The following is a 21592-nucleotide window of genomic DNA, read 5'->3' as shown; positions in this document are numbered from 1 at the left end:
CTCCAGGCAGGACATCAATGATACATCTACAAACAAAATAGCATGGGCCGCTTTAATACACGTTTACCTAACACCTACAACCAGTTGGAATTCAGAAAATACATTGGATCCAAACGTGCATTATTTGTCACTTTACCCAGAATAAGCAATTTCTCAAACATTTATTTCAAAAACAATGCATACAATGTAACATAGGTTTAATATTTAAAAAAAAGTATTGTCTTTTTATTTCACCCATGTATATTTGAAAGGGTTTCCACACTGTGTACTAAACACCAGTGTCTCCCTCTTCAAATGGGCAGAGGGTGGCACTCGCCTCCCTTTTAGCCAAGCCAGTGGTGGATATTCCACACTTCTATCGCAAGGCCTAGCCTGCTGGTAGACTGTTGACTTCTCACCAAGTGGTCCCCAGAGGGGTTGAAAGGCTGAATCAACCCCCCCCCCCCCCCAAATTAGAATTGTGATGTGATGGTGTGCCATAATTCCTTAAATATGAAAATGAAATTTGGTATTTGAATCTCGGTGGGGTACCTAACAACTGAGTGTTAAGCGAAACCTTTTAACACCAGATGAGTAAGCCAGATTGAGGGTAGGCTAGAAAGTTACCCAAAATAAATAAACATTAGGCGATTGTGAGCATGCACACAAGCAGTTCCCAAATAACATACCACTTGGACAGATTTCATGGATTTGCCCTTGGACACCGTGCTCTTAGTTTTCAAATTGAAGTTGATGTTGCAAACGAAATAAATGCTTCGAGCCCATGAAAAATAATTCTACGTGGATTTTCACATCCAGTGAACCTCGGCCACCTTCCTCTGCTTCATTGGGATATTTACTTGGATTAAGCCGTTTCAACATTTTATGAAATTGAAAAATATTTTGTGGATATTAAGTGTCAATTAAATGTCTAACATGTTAATTGCAAGCAATGAAATGTAGCTTTTAAATGGTTTAATTTGCAGTATACCAAACAACATGTATAACTGGAATGGCTCCTCACTTGTCCAGCTTTGAAGTGTTTACTGTATTAAAATTCTCGATCTGTCGACATTTAATTATTTAAACATGTTGTATTGTCCCGACTTGGCTCCTGAATTAACACCTTAATAACAACAGACATAAGTTAGACTATAAAAAAGTAATCTCAACTGACCCACCAGGATAAAGTAGCCAAGCACACGGTTCAAGGAATTTATCAAAACAATCTGCCAGGCTTGAGAAGCGATCAGAGACTACGTGGCATAACTAACGTTTATTTACATATTGTACAAATCCAAGGCGCATAAAGAGCTGTTAAACAGTAAGTGGTATTGCAAAGTCGATATCTGCTTAACAAAATTTCAAGTGGAGAGTGAAAGGATTGCTTTTCTTAATCCTTCCAGATTTTGGACAATGCTGAAATGTTGCAGGTTTCTTTGCTCCATTTATTCCTGGTTTGAAAGGTGTCACACTGCTAGTAAATTGTAAGGTCGAAGTTTACCTTCTAAATATCTACAAAATTATATGACAAAATACCCAACAGCCCGGGTTAAGTCTAATAATACCATAATAAAATGTACATTTCTTGTACAAGGTACCCATGGGCCTCCTTTCAAAGAGTAAATGCAAAGAACACCCACAATCTACCCACCGGCAGCATTTGATGCACAATGGGACTTGCTGCAGTGAAACCATTTACGCTATCAGAAATTTAACTTCAGACCTCAACTACAAATGTGATATAGCATCCCACTTTAACCATGGACAAACTAAATTGAACACAAAGACCCCTAGCCGTTGCCAACAAAATTAGTATTTCTTTGGAGATTTTGGAAAAGAGGCATGAAGCCATCAAACATTTAAATGTAAAGCAAATAAAATGACCATTAAATTATGCACAACATGACGCCCTTCTTATTAAAATCCAACAAGTTCTGTACGTGAAAAAACCCATAACATGAATAAGCATGCATGCTGGAAATAATTGAACATGCAAAAGTATGCTTAAATAGCATAAAGGCTCAGAACTAATTGGCTTGAATGCATGTCATGTGACCACCACATTGCAACAATACAGCCACACAATCAGCTCGTGAGCTGGTGGTCTGGATAAGGTTGAGCCTTGTACACGCAATGTGGTGGTCACATGAAAAGCATGCATGCAAGGCATTATGGGAGCTGTGCCCTCCTACGTGCGGTGACCACACCATTGTTTTAATAAAGATACTCCCCTTCTCATCTGAAACTTTACACTCTGAATTTCCTGTCATTTTGCGCAAGTTAAAATATTTTAGTTATTTTATATATGCCAATCCATTTGGACCTCACCACAAAATGTTTAAATGTCAGTCGCTCACAATTGGGTGAAGGCAGCAAATGAACAAACTATTTTCATATTCTTAGTTCTTTCGGTAAAGTCACGTTGAAGGGAAACAACAAAATAATAAAAGAACTAAGAATATGAATTACTGCAGTCACGAAAGCTTTAAATCAAAATTTAAACTATTTTCAATTTAAGTTTACTTCTTTGGCTCAACTTATAGGTAAATCGTTTGAGCTTAGGGTTCATATGCATATAAAGTCATGCTCAGATTTATGAATTAAAAAATATGGTTGGCCAATTTGAATATCGATCGTGCTTTGAGACTGCGTAACATGAACTTGCTAATTTGCCTAAGTCGCAAAAAAAACTTGCTAGCTTGCAATGCATGACCACTTCTGCTGAGGGAGCCGACGGTCATCCAGTGATGGAGGCTCTGAGTTAAATATATATTTCCTTGGGGATATTCACACAGTTCACTTAGCTCTTTCAAAACATTTGACCAAAATGACACTGTTGCCGGAGTATAAAACAGGGGTATGTAAGTATAGATGACACCGACACAAAATGTTTTGTCTATTTTTAGTCCCTGATTGACTTACAGTAATTTTCTTGTGCCCTAACATTTACGCTTTTTTTAACTTCCCATAACAGATAAAGCCAAGCTGAACCAAGAGCAAAACTCAAACATCGTACAAACATATGCAGATATAAAAGGAAACAAGTGTTTTTTTTATAAAAAAAAAAATTAACATTTATCCTAGCATTGTAAATCAATCGATTTTAAAACTGGTTTGAAAATTAACAAAAAAGGCGATATTTAAGAATTCTAAATGTCAGACCTCAGGAGGCATTCAAAAAATGATTCGGGTGCAATCGCAGAAGGGTCAAGCAGGCCCCTTCTGGTCTGCTGTAAGAGATGCAAAAAAACTATCATCGTGTTTGCAATCAGCACAGGGCATGTGTGCCGGACCGACGCTCAACAAGGATCAAGCCGGAGCGATGGCACAACGGCCACACGCTGCTGGGGTGGGGGCCCTCATCTCCTCATGGGCGTGAGTAGCTGCAATGCGTTCATGGAGTCCGGGAAGAGGTTGTGATAGGTGGGCACAGGGACGTATGCTGCCGTGATCATCTTACCTGCAGAAAACCACGGGCAAAAGACACCGTTGAAGACAACCCAAAATAAAAAGATGCGAGTTCATACCTGTACAATTTAATGATTTACCAGCTAGATATTTATTTTTCCATGATTCTGGGTCACGAGTCAATTCAGAAGTGTATTCTTTTTTGTGTTATTTTTACAGTCCTGTAGTTTTTTTTTCTTATTCATCCAGAATTGTTCACTACATTAACTTAAATGTGACATTTGTAAGAATTATAAATTATCCTCACACGCAAGATTCAATGGCACGTATTGTGAGAATAATGTATTTTAATCGACAAATATAACACGCATTGCTAAATGCCTGGTTACTACAATATACTTGAGATCCAGATCTTGGCTTCACAAAAATAAACACTGATCATAGACTACAACTTCTAAGGGAATATTCACTTTTAAATCGAGATGGAATCAAAAAAACAAATAGCTGTCATTTCAGACACACCGAGGCTGTCCCAAGTTGTCTGCAACAAATTTTAAGTTTCCTCAGTGAAAAAAGCAAGACATTAGTCAGACATTCTCTAGTGACGTCAATGTACCATAACTCGTTATTTTCAACTATTCTCACCCTGCACATGGCTATGTTCAGGAACTAGATGTTAACCATAATGTAGATTTCATGGCCACGATCGCACTGTGACTTGTATTTTTTTTCCATGTATGAAGTAGATGTGTGCATCAGCCTGTTAATGTTCTGATGTGGTTGAGATGGTTGCACCATTGCAAAATGTCACAGGCAGGTGGTGCAATTTTTGGGCCTCAAATTAAGTATTTAATCTGGATGTCCATGTTGTTCCACTTGGTTTGCCAGCATTCTCCTGGATCTGGGATGGCAAAGGGGGATCTTGGGACTTAAGATGATGGCGAGGTACACTGTTGAGGTATTGGTTGATGGATAGGTTGTTGTTGGTAAGAAAACGTGTAAACTCCCCTGCACGTCTCCGGAATATTTGGTAGCAGAATGTTCGCCAGAACAGAGAGCCGGGGGGGATTGGTGTCCATATAGCGTTATTCAATTGTACATCTCGAAGTTGTGTTCAAGCTCCCAGAGACCAAGCTGGAGCACAATACTCTGCCACTGAATAGATCAGGGATAAGGCAACAGTTCACACCACATCATCGGAGGCACCCCAGGCTGTTTCTGCAAGATTCTGAGTAAACAGAAATTCTTAATTTAGTATATTTACAGATACTGTTTTTTTTTCCGGTAAAGCCACGTCTACAAAATAAAATAAATACAACTAAATTAAATCACGACGTTTCGGAGGCAACACAAGCTTCCGTCTTCAGGTGGAACAGTCACAGAAGAATCGCTGTACCAAGTGGGGAGCTCTTGAGACGACCGGGATTATATACAGGTTAAGAGGAGGGGAGGAGCCAGAAAGGGACGTGCGTGGGGGGCTGAGTTAAGCAGCCTTTTATTATTCTGCAGGGGGTTCGGGGTAAGAGACGCACGAGTACATACAACCCTGTACAATTATAAGGCAGCTAAAGTTTGACATTATAATCGTACAGCCATTTCCATTGCTTTCAGTGGGTTGTATGTACTTGTGCATCTCTTCCCCCGAACCCCCTGCAGCATAACAAAAGTCGGCTTAACGCAGCCCTCCCCCCCACCCACGTCCCTTTCTGGCTCCTCCCACCTCTTAACCTGTATATAACGTCTCCAGAGCTCCCCACTTGGTACAGCGATTCTGCTGTGACTGTTCCACCTGAAGACGGAAGCTTGTGTTGCCTCCGAAACGTCGTGATTTAATTTAGCTGTTTTTATTTATTTTATTTGTATTTTACCTACGTGACTTGACCGAAAAAACTAAAGAGTATGAATCCTTGCAGTCACGAAACCTTCAAATCTATATTTACAGATGTTATATATTGGGGCTCAGGAAAGGCTTCTTCTATTCACGATCACCACTAGATATCTCAGAATGGCACTATGCTACCATAGGACACATCAAGGGTGGAATATGCTGCATGCTTATTCAGGTGGAACGTGCCTGTGTACTTGGGGAGGGATTTGGTTGGAGTCTCCAGCAAGGAAATATGCCTCCAATAACATTAGATCAGTGGCAATGTTTTCAGTTTGTGCCCCGACGCAGCAAGGGCTATGTGATCTGCATATAGGCATCGCTCGATTTCCGAAATTCCGTGTTAATGCAATTGACAACTTATGGACGCTTTTCAATGAACGACATCGAATTTCCAAGAGAACTAAATTTTACGTGGCACGTGCCGTGAGATCAAACAAGCACCCAGGGGGGGCTGCACCATCCATCAACGATAGCATCGATAGCATCGTGGATGGATGCAACAGTAATGGCTCCATCACCTTTCCAGTCATTTCAAAATGCATATCTTTTGGTGACTTCCCTGAAAAAGGTGAATTTTGTTGTTTTTAACTAATTATTCAATGACAAGATTCCTGACATGCAATATCACGGCGTCTGCAAACTAAGCTGTATCTGTGGCAGCAGTTACATTGGGGAAACTAAGCGACATGTCTCGAACCGTGTCCGTGAACATAAGGCAGATTTGAAACACGGTAGGACCAATACTTCTGCTGTGGCTGATCATTATTTTAATGCGGCTGGCTTGCACGAAATTGATTTCTCTAAGACGATTGTACCTTGCAAGCCTACTGGCTATGAACGAAGATTCGTTCATGAAGCCATCCATATATACAGACACAAAGACAATTTCAACCGAGAGGAAGGTTATAGACGCAGACATCACTGGAAATGTCATCAACCACTTTTGATTTGTGTTTTCTTGTCAACCTCCACCGTCAGCATTGTGGGTGTGTGGAGCGAGGTGCAATTCTTTGATTGGTGTAGACCTACTGCTGGTGTCGGAGCCCTCTCCTACATTAACATTAGCTGCCCCGCCCATCTCTGAACCTTTATAAACAGCTCTTTGATTGGTGTAGATCTACTGCCGGTGTCGGAGACCTCTCCCACATTAACATTAGCTGCCCCGCCCATCTCTGAACCTTTATAAACAGCTTGCCCTCAGAGGCTAACCTCCCTGTTCCTGATGACGACCGCTTGTGTTGCGATAGAAACGTCGTGATATTTTTAGTCACTTTATTTTTATATTTTAATTGTTATTTTTTATATCTACGTGATTTTACCGAAAGAAACATAGAATATAATTATTCAATAGTTTTACTATTTGTTAATATTATTTTTGTATTGTGAAAAGTGATATAGACACATTCCTACTTTTTTATATTAAATTACTGGGAAAAGCCATTCCGATATATAAAATTTCGTTTTACGTGAGATTTATGAAGAACGCATCCCTTTCGTAAATCATTGCCTGTATATGACCTTGCGAGATAATATACATAGCAAGGTCACACATATGATAAAGTGATGTTGCTCGTACTGAGCATTGATGGAAAGCCATTGTTAATAATTGTCTTGCAGCTGTATTGATAAACGAGATGGTACCCTGAAAGTATGGTAGCCAAGCATCGCATCGATTAGTTTTACAGTATAACGGCATCTCATGATTTTGGCCATCTTCAGCAGCAGGCCAGGACGCCAAACGGTGTCATCGGCAGTGGGGGGGAGGTCAATCATTGCTGTGCCAGTTTACCGTTTACGGAAAAACAACTTCTATGAGGGTGGTGAGGCAAAGACCTTTTTCGCAGCAACTTCAGCTAGTTTGAAATATTTTCAATGAAATGCTCCTTCCTGTGATGTTTAAGATTGTCTTTACTATAAACTTTAGATTTGTGTCGGACAAGCTAGGAAGCGCAGAAGTTAACGTTGGTATCTATAAGATCAAAGCTTTTCTTTTGGATGTTTTGCTTTTACAGTCAAGACAAACACTTAAAAGTTTGTTGTTCCCATGTTCAAATTAGTGTTGGTCTATGCTCATCTCCATTGGCTATCTTCACCCAATATTTTAGTATGAACATCTTAAATATACGGAATATATATTCGTGAAAGAGAAAACCAACCTGCAAACCAGCGACCGTGAAGAGAGTTGACAGCAGCAAGTGCGACGGGTATGTTGGGACATTTCACATACACATGGCCCTGCAATGACAACGGTAGGGGCATGTCACATTTTTTTCTCTCACAAATTATAGCCCAAGAGTTGGGTCTAAGTCATTGTGCCACTTCACAAACGGTACACATCGCCTTGTCGGTGGAGACGTCGATACGATTTTGACGAAAACAAGGGGAAAAATGCATCAGGACTTAGGCTTCTGCCGAAAGAGCTGATATGCCCCCCCCCTCCCGCACACACCTCGGCTGAATTCTGGTCGACGTAGATGTGCACCACGCCCCCGTGCTTGTTGCACTCCTCCACAACGTCATCCCGGATCTCTTGCACCCAGCTGGAATTCACCTCCCTGTACAGCAGACAGATGACATTACCACCACCACCACCCCTGCCACCAATGACCTTGAGAAAAGTCAGGTGTCGTTTTTCAATAGCTAAGAAATCTGACAATGGCAAGGAGTGGCAGTGCCAACCGTGATGGGGTCTTGAATCTGACCTTGTTCCTATGGTACAGCTCAAACCAAAGGCCAATAACATTTCCACGAGTGGTTTAATATGGGCCATACCTTTCCCAACACTTTAAATAGTTGTGTAAAAAGATCTTAAGCAACGTTGGCCGAGTTGTAGATCAGTACGGGGACAAGTAACAAGGTGTGACTGTGGTGCATGTGGAAGGTATCACTCACGACTGTGGATTGAACATGTTGGAGAGTTGGAAGCACTGAGTGGCGATGGTTGGAGACATGGTGAAGGTTGGGTTCATGGCTGAACAAAAAAAAGTGGGTTTGTCATTTAGTTGTCAGTCAATCTCACAACACACTATTGTTTTTACGACAGTGATAGCAAGGTAATAATTTATTATATTGTCCTCATATTACACCACATTTTAACCAAACCTTGCCAGTAATTATTTTAAGGGGCAGAATTCACTTTTTACCATCTTATCAATTTTGTAAACTTATCTATGACTAAACAGCACTTAGACGGGAATGAAAATAAAATTGGAAATCCAATAATATTTACTTGCGGCTATTTGTAATTTAGATATGGATAGTAGGCACCAATAAACAATATCTTGCTCTTGCCAATGTCACAGATGAATTTAAATCCGCTTGATGAGCGCTCCACTCACAATTGGAAGGTCGCGAGTTCGGATCCTGGTTGGTAGTCGACTCAGCCCATCATCTCTCCAGAATTGATAAAATGCATACAACTCTGTGGGAAACCAACAGTAGTTGTCTTATCGAAAGACAGGCTCCTGCTACGATAAATAGAATTGCCACCAAAGGGCCGCCAATGGAAATGAGCACTGCCCCATCCCTTGTAATATAGCAGGGAGACTTTCTCGGACTTTGTGCAGATTTAGCATTTTGGTGATACTAATTGCCCCAATAGGATTTGGCATGTGGTAGTGATGAGAACGCATGTTGTCCGTGCCAACTTGCTCAGTGGCAAGCTAGTCAACTGCAGGTACTCATCACCGTCCCCCACAAAGCGGTACGATCAACTGGCACGATTCAATTTAAACATTAACTATTTTGTCTTCTTCACATGCCTCACTTGTGCCGTCTCGCCTATACCATCTTTTTTACGTCTTCTCCATAAGCGTGTTCTATCTTTTGCCCCACCTACAGACTCATCTACTGCATGGACTATTTTGTATCATCTAATTCTCTGCCTTGTCACGTTTGTACTGTCGTTCTTTGTATTCTCATTCCCGTCTGTTACGTGTCTCGTGTGTATTTTCTTCACTCTTGGTTTTATTTCTTCATTCATTCTTACCATTAGCCTTAAAGAAACATTTACAAAAAATGCACTCGAATTGAAAATATATTTGTACACATTATAAATGAGCACAAGAACCGACTTTAGATTTGTGAATCGCTACATGCCCGGTGAATATACTAAAAATAAGGGTTGTTCAATTAGTGGGCCACAATATAAAACTAGCACATGTTTGTGGGCCACTTTGTCATGTCACTTGATATTTTGACATCAGTGTCACGAATCTTCATTCATTGTCAACAGTTATCTAGTCTTTATCTTGTATATCTCCTCTCATACCACTAATCTGCATCTCGTTATCTCTTGGTGAGCCATATCTTTCAGTAGACCGCAGCCTGGTGGGCTTCTCTAAGAGACCTTTGCAGTGGCACACCTGGCCCATGGACCGGCAGATTTCAAGAACACTGGTGTACATGATACACCCATCTGCCCACCATTGCCCTACAACACAAAATACACTTACATGCAGCTAGGGAGGGCATTAATGCTTCCAGGGGAATGGCTCCATTCATCTGCAGAGCCTGCTGCGCTACGGGTGGTATAGTGAGCCCAGAACCTGTAAACACAACATGAAGACAATTTTAGGGGCCGAGGCCCAATGTTTGGGGGTAATAGATCAGTGATTGAAAAATATAGAACGTTTAAGTTGACAGACTTTAAGCAAGTGAGAACTCAAGAGACCAGGATAGTCTAATTTGCAAGAGTGACCTGGGGCATTAAGTCTACCAGTAGAGGGCGATTGTTTTGTACAATCCCAATTCAGTCACTTGTGGGCAATTTCTTTTCCTTGGCAACTTTTGACACCGACGCCGGCACACAATGACCTACTCCTGTCAATGACTTCAGGGGATCTTAACGTCCACTGTAAAACAGACAGCACCACAATGATTAAGGTTATTACACCTGCAATGGACTCAAATCATGAACCTCTGCAATAAGCAGCAAATGCACTCCCCCAGCTAGGCCATATCACTGCTGAATAACATCAGTGGCTAGATGTTTTTTGGACCGTGAATGCACAACACTGCTAGTGTCGGTCCCGTAAGTTTTAATTTGACCGAGCCTAAAATTCTGACCACCGAGTCAGAATACCCACATCTCAACCTCGTGATGTTCAACCCTCACATATGGTGTCTTGGACACTTGTCATGCTACTAAAGAACATCAAATTGTAGTCTAAAGACGTCCTTTCAAGCATAATCTAGACATGCTTTGGTACCTTCTACCCTGATCCAGTTTGTTAAAACTTTCAAGTGTGATATAAACAATCTCTCAACTATCATCCACTGATGTCCCTCAACAAAAATAATACACAAGTGTCATTAATTGAGCCTGTTTGAGTCTTAAAACCATTTTAGGAGGCTCTGTATTTGGATATTTGGCCATGAAAGAAGCAAACTGATATAGGGGGAGATACCACTTAAAAGTCCGCAGGCAACTTCACGAACCTACTTGATGTACTGTGGCCTCTTGATTGTCTCGCAGCCCAGAAAGTTCGAGTCTCAAACCCTACAGTGTATGACCCACCAACAGTTGCCTCCAAAGCTGCACGACTACAGTCAGCTACATATCTCAACACCCTTCAACTATGGCCTACACTAAACAATTTGTAGTTTTACCAGGTAAGGCCCACTGAGCTACATCGTTCTTTTTCAGAAGCGACCTGGCCAGAAATAATAGCTCAACACAACAAAGTGGCTTATCATGTGGACATTTATATTAGCCAAATAATCTTAACGCATGTTTCTAAACGTGGACGGAAAAACCAGAGGACCAAGAGAAAAATCACATGACCACGGGGAGAACATGGAAACTCCAAATATACAAGCGTCAGTGTTGGGATCGAATCCACGATCTCCTGCATACAAGGTGAGGTAGTTAACATCTCGCCACTGCGGCACCCTGTGCAGATTACACACGTCCCTAAACTTCCACACCATGCCCCAACCTTCAGATTCAACCTAGTCACTCCAGAATGCCCAGGCACGGTGAACCCATGTCCATTGCCACCACCCACCCTCAGCCAGCTTGGCCATGAGCTGCAGGCGGCCCGTGTTGGTGAGATCGATGCCCGTCCTCTCGAGCTCGTCGTTGTCCAGGAAGGATGAACCACCTCGGCCGCTGCCAACGCTGATGATGACATCCGAGTGGTCCGACACGTAGTTCACCTTCATGGGTCGCCCGGCTAGCTCAAAGCCGTTCAGCTGCTCAAGCGCCTTCTTGGCGCAGTCGGCGCTCGAAAACTGCACAGCACACGCAAGCACAAGCGTCACCACAGCACACACGGCACGCAGAGCTACACGCTAAGGGACCAATAAACATTCCCTGGGTTTCCATTAAGAGGAGAAATAACTCCACTAATTTGAATAAAACTTTCCAAGTTTCTTTTCATAATAATTGAGAGACTGACAATTTTCCAAAATGGAATTGTCTCAAGGCCACAACTGGCATCATGTTCTGTGATTTAGGAATTGTTTGTAGAGTAGCATCCTGATTATAGTGGTGTGTAATTGAATGGAATGTATATGTAGCTTAATTAAAGTTAAAATGTATTCATCCTAGCAATCTGTACATCCTTTGAAAGTGATCATCCATCCTTCCTTTCCCTCCATCTGTCCCTCCAATCTGCCTCTCCGTCCAGCACTGCCCTGCCCGCCACCCAGCAAGCAAGCCAGCCATCCATGAAAACTTTTTTCTAATATTGTATGATCATGCCATATTAAGACACTGTACGTAAACTCGGCATATTTTATCGCCTTTCCACGGAACAGAACTTATTTTTATAAGTCCAGACTGAAGAAGGCCAAGTCAACTGACACTAGGATTGGAACTTTTAGTTTCTACTTTTCACATCGCTAAAATTACTGCATCCCCAAGACAATATTACCTCACATACATATAATTACCCCCCTTTTAGCTTTATAGACCTCAGGGGAAAGTAATTGCTGTGACTGAGTACACATTAAGGCCAGAACGTTAGAATATTAACAAGTCAGCAACCCCATTTCCTCAACAGTACTGATCTTGATTTGAAGCTTCCGTGACCGCAGGAATCCATACTCTTTGGTTCTTTCGGCAAAGTCACGGAGTTAGAAACAAAATAAAACAGTACTGATGTTCACACAACCACAACAGATCCTCAATTAAGGTTAAGCCAAAGTAAATGGTGCCAAAGACAAGTTCAGATAGCTCTTGCCACTCACGCTATGCATGGCTGATTATAATCAGCCATGCATAGATTATAATCAGCCATGCATAGCGTGATAATTATCAAAAGCAAAGATCACAGTACAGCGAACGAACCATTACTCGAACCGCTCACACACGACCCTCATCACCATGCTCTCACATGCGCTACCTTGACAATACAATTCCACTTACGCACACACAAGATTGAGCAAACAAAATCCCCACAACAAGGACAAAGCTTCATAGCGATGTGCGTAAATTACCGTTATGAATCCAAAGCCCTTGGACCTGCCAGTCTCGGGGTCCATCATCAGTTGGATGTTATCAATCTGTAAGGCAAGGCCAAGGAGGAGTGAAACCAAATCAGTCATCTTCATGGAGAACATCATAAACAACGGCACAAAATATAAAAATGCAATTAAAATATTACAAGGGGGCAACAGTAGGATGAACAGCATACCTTCCCGAATGGCTCGAAGATGCCCATGAGCATGGCCTCGGTGATATTGAAGTGAAGGGAGCCCACGTACAGGCGCATGGGCCCCGATGCCAGTTTCTGAAGGTTGGCAGCAGCAGCAGCTGCGGCACGATTCTTTTCAGCCTGTGGTCAGAGCACAGAGTTTGTCCACGCCTCCAATAGTTCCAGTGGTGAGTGTTATCAAAAAAAGATTTTTAAGATTTGGAAATATAATCAAGAATGCATGGCACCCAAATTAAAAAAATGAATGCTTGTGAGATGTTTTTTAAATAGTCTTATTCAAATGTCAGCATCTCCTTTGAGCCTCAGGACAAGTGCTAAGTATTTTATACACCATTATTGATTGTTCCAATTTTTCAAAGATTTTAGGAAACTACTGTTTTAAATCTTCTTGCCTATGGTTTTTGGGCACCTGTTGCAGTGTCAATTACTTTGTGTATAATAAAGACATAGTACAATTTTTAAAACTTTAATTAATAAAGACACAGAGTAATATTAAAAAGTAAGAACAATGCCGGAGCATAATCTTCAGGTCTGGAATCAATTTCATTTAGGTGTGTAGCTTCAAAATATTTTTTTTTTATCAAATACTATTTTGCTTCAGCTATATATTTACCTATTAATGTTAACAAATGGCACAGCTGATGATAGAGTAGCCAGTGTGTTTGAGAGAGGGGGTTCATGCCTATAAAATTAAAATGCATGAGAGCTATATTGATAAACAAATTGCTGGCAATTAAATTGGACTAAACTACAAAACAACTTTCAAGATTTAGTTTTCAGTGTTATCGAATGGTGAGATTAGGAATCACTAAAGCAACTCTGACAACCGTCTAACATGACATTGTTAAATAGGCAGTCAAAAGACATCCCAGCACTACTTTTGGTGTCATTTGACCAAGCCTTTAAATAACAGATGTAGCATTAAATTTTGATTTAAAGCTTTCGTGACTGCAGTAATTCATATTCTTAGTTTTTTCGGTAAAGTCACGTTGAAGAGAAACAACAAAATAACAAAATATATATAAAACAATAAAAAATTCTCACGACGTTTCGACCATAACTCAAACGGTCATCATCAGGTGTGTCGGTTTGCATAAATTTATTTTGAAAACGGCATATTTATTTATATATATAAAAAAATAACGTTTGCGTCACGCGCAACGATGGCAGTTTGCCAGGACTAGTCCATCTATTTTTTGAAAAGAGGAGGGGGGAGACGAAATTTGTTTTTATGTATGCTGTCTGAAAGGCACTGTAAGCGTGAACAATCAATCAAGAACTGAAATGATTTATCAAATCTTTCCAATGATTGCTAAGATAGAATCCATCTTCTCGGTTGAAATTGTCTCTGTGTTTGTATATGTGGATAGCCTCATGAACGAATCTCTCATGGAAGCCAGATGGCTTACAAAGAACCTCCGTCTTGGAAAAGTCAATGGCATGTGAGCCTACTGAATTAGAACAATGATCTGCTACGGCCGAGGTGTTGGTCCTACCGTGTTTAAGGTCTGCTTTATGTTCACGAATGCGGTCCGAGATATGGCGTTTGGTTTCTCCAATGTAACTACTACCACAGAGGCAACTTAGTTTGTAGACACCAGGGTATTGTATGTCCGGAATCACATTGTCCGGAATTGTGATTCCGGACATACAATACCCTGGTGTCTACAAACTAAGTTGCCTCTGTGGTAGTAGTTACATTGGAGAAACCAAACGCCATATCTCGGACCGCATTCGTGAACATAAAGCAGACCTTAAACACGGTAGGACCAACACCTCGGCCGTAGCAGATCATTGTTCTAATTCAGTAGGCTCACATGCCATTGACTTTTCCAAGACGGAGGTTCTTTGTAAGCCATCTGGCTTCCATGAGAGATTCGTTCATGAGGCTATCCACATATACAAACACAGAGACAATTTCAACCGAGAAGATGGATTCTATCTTAGCAATCATTGGAAAGATTTGATAAATCATTTCAGTTCTTGATTGATTGTTCACGCTTACAGTGCCTTTCAGACAGCATACATAAAAACAAATTTCGTCTCCCCCCTCCTCTTTTCAAAAAATAGATGGACTAGTCCTGGCAAACTGCCATCGTTGCGCGTGACGCAAACGTTATTTTTTTATATATATAAATAAATATGCCGTTTTCAAAATAAATTTATGCAAACCGACACACCTGATGATGACCGTTTGAGTTATGGTCGAAACGTCGTGAGAATTTTTTATTGTTTTATATATATTTTGTTATTTTGTTGTTTCTCTTCAACGTGACTTTACCGAAAAAACTAAGAATAAGATGTAGCATTATTATGCGCTTGATCGAGTGCTCATCATGTCGTAATTTATGTAAAATCAGTGGTGCAGTTTTATGCATTATTCTTCATCTGGGTAACATGCATATGATTGCAAGCCACAGGAAAGACTGACACGTAGTATGTGAACCTTCTCTATATCTCCACTTCATCAGCAATGGGGAGACAAAGACAGCTAGTTGTGTAATAATTTGGGTTAGGGTTATATACAAAAACAAAGATTCCCCATATAGCATTAACAGATTGTTGGGGGCAAGTGCTGCTAGCGAACACCTATGAAGGCTGGCACGGCACACAAGGCGGTGGATGGCCAGACCACACCCGACCGCCTTTGTCTCCCTAGTGACGATTACACATACCGCATCAGGTACTCATTTGAGGCCGAGTCTAACTAGCGGAGCCCCAGGACCAGTTAAAATAATCGTCACTGGTGTTGGCCATAAGCGAGAATCAAACTTGGGTTGCTGGGTTCATAGCGCAGCGCGCTATCCACTACACTACCGCTTATATACGCACACAAACAGTAAGGCCTCGACATGCACGAGGGTTCTGTTGTTGTTAAAGAAGGTACTGCCATTGTACATTAATTAAGCGAATGTGTGCATGAATGTATTTGTTGAGGGGGGCTCATGAACTGGGCAGTTGACGACCACCCTCCAGCAACCAGAGATTGCAGCACATGCCAGGCGGCTTAAAACACTCAGTAGTGCATCAACTTTGTTTTAATCTATCACAGGTCGAAAGGCCCAAAATATCAACAGCTCAGCAATAAACATCAATACTGAAGGTGTAATAGGAATTAATAATTGAAAAAAGCTTTTAGAATTGCAAAGTCAATCAGTGCAAGGAAAGAATCAGAATAAAATATTTGCCTTGCAGTATGGTATTGAACATAGCATGGATGAGACAAAAGTCAGTCTGGTAGACCTTAACATGGATGGAGCAATTGATGAGTGAAGTTCATGGGAACAGTAAATATGGTAGTACAGATAGGAGAGTAACAAGGAGGTGACTGACTGCCGGTAAGCTAGTGACCAGTGATGATCCAGCCAGTGCTGGGATCAATCAACCCAACTGCTTTACATTAAATTATATCAAGTGGAGTGGGGTGCTCCACCTTAGATATAACAGTGATCGGAGGACAAATGTGTGTATAGTAGCCATAATTCAAAGTTTAAGAGGGCTTTGACAAAGAAAAGCAAGCAAAGCTTATTCAATGTCTCCTTAATCAGATGAATGATATAGGCATTCGACTAAAGGTCAAACAGGTGAGAACACATGCAATTATGTGCAGGTGTATGTGTTGTGTGCGCATTGCAGCAGTGTTGGGTCTATTGCAAGTGTACTTCGATGTGTATATGCATTCACGTGTAAACGCATGCAGGTATGCGCAAGTGCATGTGTGGCGGGTATGTGTAAATACCTGCGATGCCTGCACGATGATGGGCACGCCCAGCAGCCTCTGTCCCGTGAGCCCGATTGCCAGTGGCACCGAGTCAAGATCCACAAATTCGATGTACGCGATGCCCTTGGAGCGGCGCGAGTTGCGGTCCGAGATGAGGCGCACGTCGCGCACCTGAAGGGCAGCACGAAGGCCAATGGTCGCCATGCACATTCATCTTTAATCCATGGCGAGTGTGCACAGCCCAAGTAGGAAGAGATTAAGCTGTAAGGTATTTGATTGCTACGCTCTGCTTTAAACAAGTATCTCTGGCGGGTTGTCATTACTGTTCATCAGCCATAATCTTTCCACTACTGGATGCAGCTACTTGTCAAAAATTAAGAGGAAATTACGTTCCAAGAGGCCTGACGTTAATGTTAATATTAGGCATGTAACTATTCACCCTCCTGCCCATAAGTAATTAAATTATTTGCAATTATAATATTCATTCTTTTTGCATCCACTTTTATTATATGTATCATTTTAAAAAATCAATCTCTTTTGTAGTTTTGTTGATTGCATTAGTTAATATGTAACATGAGTATATGATTTCCATGAAGCACAATTGAGTCTTCCGCACACTATAATATATATGTACCCAAGCATCGTAATCCACATGACTGCCGAATTGGTGCAGTTTAACAATGTCCAGGCAAGCCCATAATAATGAGGTAACCAGGACGAATACCTTTGATTTTACTACATCTCACATTCCTTGTTATTTATTTCTACGTATTGAAATATTTTAACTGGATCACTTGAGAGGCATATTTAATTTGAAATGGTGTCCAGGGGATATTGCTAGACCCCACAGCTCTTGCACAGTCAATACTGGACCTCCATGTTCCATCCTTACCATCATCACATCCCCCTACATTTTAATGTTTTATCAAGGACCACTATTGGGCTACCTTGCCAACAAGCATTATTCTTTCCCCTGGTCTACAACCTGAGTACTACTCTAGTGCCAGTCTTGGTCAACCTATCACAAACTCACGTCGGCCGATTACATCTACAGCACTTTCCTGTCACGTTCTATTCTACAACATTTTGCTCTCCGTATGCTGCAATTATATTGTCTAGATCAAATGGTATTTCATTAATAAAAACGGGCACTAATTTAGGGATCACTCTCCGATCTCCAACATGGTCAGCGTTAACCACCAGTGTACAAACCACATGGAAGAGATACAAGTGTCGCCTTGAAAGTACAATTTCTTTAAAAGCATTAGACTATAAAAAATATTAATACAAAATACTCTATGTAAAACAATGACTGTTTTTGTTTGAAAAAGTGCCATTGATGGATAGGTTATGCAAATATAATTCGATGGATAAAATCCATAATTTTCAATATTTTTCTGAGTTCAGACTAGCATACCCAAGTCCTCATTAAAATATATGACCTCTTTTCAAATAACTGTATGCAAGATACAGCAATGATAAGATCACAATTAAGAAATCAATGTTTTGATATTCTTTGGATATAAGGATATAGCCTTGGAGTGTATGTATGTCGAACTTATTTTGCACTGTATGTAGCCAACCACGCTAATAGAAGGAATCCAAAAACAAAATGAACACTCATTTAAAGGACTGGCACATCAGCTAATAATTGGAAACCCAGCGATTGATAGGTGGGGAATGGGTGAGAGTGAGCTACGGCACCTTGCCCACAGCGGAGAAGAACTCCTCGAGGTCCTTGGCACGGATGCGCGCTGCAAGCTGCATGCAGAACACGGTACGACTGTCTCTCTCCTCCGGGGTGAGCGTGCTGGTGGATGGCCTGTGTGAGCGAATACACAAAACCAAAACAAAACTTTTACGATGGTAAAACAATGAGTTCATGCCAATGATGCCTGGTGGTGGTGTTGTGATTACAATTCTCGACTTCTCAGCCTTGCCAATTGCTGTTGTGGGATTGAAAAAAAAGTGATAAATCAGCAGTGGGTGACCTGTGGAAAAAACTTTCCCCAACTTTGGAAATGTGGATTTGCCACCACTGGCCCAGGGCCCCCAACAAATAGAGCCACAGCATTGCTCAATTGAGCAGAGGTAATTTGACTTGAGTCAATTTTAGCAGCAACGATTTCCAAACTGTGTTTATGTTGTAAGGCAAGGAACCGATGTTGTGAGCCCCAACAGACAGCAGAGCAGCACATTAAAGCAAGGGTTGGCCATAAAATATAAAATAGATATCTTAACTAACAGAACAGTAATAGTCATGCTCTATAAAAAAAATGGTCTTCTGTATGTCAATCCTGATCATGCTATATATTTAACCATGTTATCACACAACTGGCTAGGCAAAATTAAGTGAACACAGTAGTGTTTAAATTATGTAAATGGAGATCATTTTGGGAATATAAAACTCGTTAATTTTTAGAACTCAATTTAAGTAAATGTCCAGATTCAAATCTGAGATCTCAGTGGTGCCGGTGGAAACATTTCTCAGAGCATTACAAGATTGGCTCCATATATATGCACATTACTACTATGAGCCAAGAATGTCTGTTTGTGTGTAACCTGCGTAACGTCACTCCACATGCCGTACCCGCATCATTAATATTCATGAGCGGGTGGATTTTTACACTCACACAGGTCGAGCGGAAATATTTTTTTTTGCAAATTCGCTTTAAGTTTGACGTTTCTTAACGTAAAGTGAATCTAATAAATAATTATACACAGCAACAAAGTGGATTTGCTGTCTTTATTTCTTCAGCACTTGAGACAAAAGGTAAGTCTAATTTATGCTTCGACATTATGGTAAAATTGACATTTCTCCATGATGTTCGAGATATTGTATCGAATTCCAATGTATTTCAACCCCTGCGACCGAAAGCAAAAGATAATTAAGTATCATTGTGCAGTGAATTTGAACAAATTGACGGCCAGTTATATAGTGTTACAGTGACATGAAATGAGGTTTTTATGACAGTTTTGTGCAAGAATCACTGCCATTAATACAGTGCTACCGTGAACTGCGGCAAAGTGTTTGACGACATACTTTTGTGCAAGATTGACTGCCATTAAATTTACACACGATACAGTTATACTCTGCTCAATTTTTTCGTTAACTTTACAGCTTCCGTCCTAGGACGGGCAAACAAGCTAGTCAACCAATATTTGTGCATACTGTGTATTTGTATGCATGCTACATACCTTGGAGCATTTCCAAATTTTCCTCTCGGGCTTCTGCTCTTGCTACGGGAGCGTTTGTGGCTGCAAGACAGCACAGGCAATGAGTCACACACAGGTATGGCAAAACTGAAGACTGGCTTTATTTTGGTAGCTTCTCATGTCGACCAGTTTCCGCTAAGAACTCGAAGCAATAAACTGAGCATAGTCAAGTGAAAAAAAATCACATTATTTAAATAACGAGTTGCTTCCCAAGATAGAAATATTTACCTATAAGCTGCTCCCAATATTTTGAACTGTGATTCATGTATTGTTTTTACAGAAGCATCCTGAATAAACAGCAATTAGATAGAATCCATGTAGCTTATTTTGACTTACACAAGATATTCAGTGCTCTAAATCTGTCTAACAAAATATAACTGGTGTAAAAGAAATTCTAAAATCACAAAAAAACATGCATTGCAAGCATAAAAGTTTTCAGCCTTATCCAGACCACAGGCTCAAATAACTTAATGTGTAGCCATTTTGGCATTAAGATCACCATGGTTTGAGAAAAATGTGCCATCATAACTCTTTTGGAGTTTGTGATCTAAAAGATAAAATGACCGCACATTGTTCTTTTGAGCTGCTGGTCTAGATAAGGCTGAGAACCTTTGCACATGCAACACATACCTATGTGTTGTTAAACTTATTGGGTTCGAGCTCGCATTCATTTTTCTGCTGTGATGTTTGCTCGTCATTTAGAGATATGAATTAAACATTTTTGTTTATGAAACAACATTTTTATCCATCCTGATAATTTTCCCCATTAACTTTTACACGAATATATAAATTATTCACATATAAAAGACAAATTGGAATCCTGATGACTGAGAGATAATTGGATCTCAGAGGAGACCAGGTCAGGTTCAGATACACATTGCTACTGATGAAGCTGTGCTCAAAATACTATAAAAAACAAATGGGTAAATGGGATAGCAATGCAGTTTGTTAAACACTAATCGAACACAAAATACATATACATAGATCCTCCATTTAGTTTCGGAGAAAGTACTGTGAGCAAACGTAAGGATAACACTTGTGCCTCACAGCAAGAAGGGCCTGGGTTCGTTTCCCGACTCGGGCGCCTTTCTGTGTGAAGTTTGTATGTTCTCCCCCTGTCCTGCATGGGTTTCGTCCGGGTTCTCCGGTTTCCTCCCATAGCTAAAAGAAAACATACAATGTAACTGGTAATGGCCAAACATCCCAATGTTTAAAAATTACCTTTAAATTACTCAATTGAAATTAAGCATAGCAACATCTCCCCTCCTGAAAGGTCTTGAGACTCAGTGAGGTTTTCCTGGGTAAACAAGCATAGTAATAATACAACTGGATATGGCCAGCCCCACATCTGGCAACTTTTTTACCCCCCAGTACTAATATTAACACAGAATTCCAGGAGAGGACCAAGCTAGGTCTGGATACCTTTTATCACTGATTATGTGCATTTACAGGAATTGTACGGCAAGTCGTTGGGATTGTTAGCTGTGGCCAGGTTTGTAACAAATTATTATTAACCACTACAACACTCCTCTCACCACACCCCTGAGATTTTCACCACACAGACACTCCCCACACAAACTCATCAGAATCACCACGTACACTCGCCACACAAATCTTGAACAGACTGTTGAAGCAAGTGCTGTTAGCGAGGACCTATTAAGGCCAGAACGGCACACAAGGTGGACCAATGTATGTCTCCCTAGTTCTGTTTACACA

General features: G+C 40.8%; 1 protein-coding gene across 9 annotated transcripts in view; it reads right to left on the bottom strand.

The window, feature by feature from the left end:
• Positions 1-38: 38 nt before the first annotated feature.
• RBM39 (RNA binding motif protein 39) overlaps positions 39-21592 on the bottom strand; it is a 28959-nt gene continuing 7405 nt past the window's right edge. For 4 of the 9 annotated variants that reach the window (XM_076068314.1, XM_076068313.1, XM_076068316.1 and 1 more), the window contains exons 6-17: positions 20924-21037; positions 19859-19918; positions 18365-18482; positions 16679-16831; positions 12919-13059; positions 12722-12787; positions 11287-11512; positions 9733-9825; positions 8171-8249; positions 7728-7833; positions 7435-7513; positions 39-3442 (exon numbers count right to left, since the gene is read on the bottom strand). In XM_076068314.1, coding sequence (XP_075924429.1) covers positions 3342-3442; positions 7435-7513; positions 7728-7833; positions 8171-8249; positions 9733-9825; positions 11287-11512; positions 12722-12787; positions 12919-13059; positions 16679-16831; positions 18365-18482; positions 19859-19918; positions 20924-21037 — 1336 coding nt within the window. In that variant the 3' untranslated portion in view covers positions 39-3341. The remainder of the gene's footprint in view (positions 3443-7434; positions 7514-7727; positions 7834-8170; positions 8250-9732; positions 9826-11286; positions 11513-12721; positions 12788-12918; positions 13060-16678; positions 16832-18364; positions 18483-19858; positions 19919-20923; positions 21038-21592) is intronic. The other 5 variants (XM_076068318.1, XM_076068319.1, XM_076068320.1 and 2 more) reach the window with 3 other exon arrangements.

The sequence above is a fragment of the Petromyzon marinus genome, chromosome 20 (genome assembly GCF_048934315.1).
Source record: "Petromyzon marinus isolate PM22_M1 ecotype Great Lakes invasive population chromosome 20, UKy_Petmar_22M1.pri1.0, whole genome shotgun sequence".
Lineage (NCBI taxonomy): Eukaryota > Metazoa > Chordata > Hyperoartia > Petromyzontiformes > Petromyzontidae > Petromyzon > Petromyzon marinus.
Note: the sequence above shows the minus strand (reverse complement) of the source record. Positions and strands in the feature narration are given on the sequence as shown.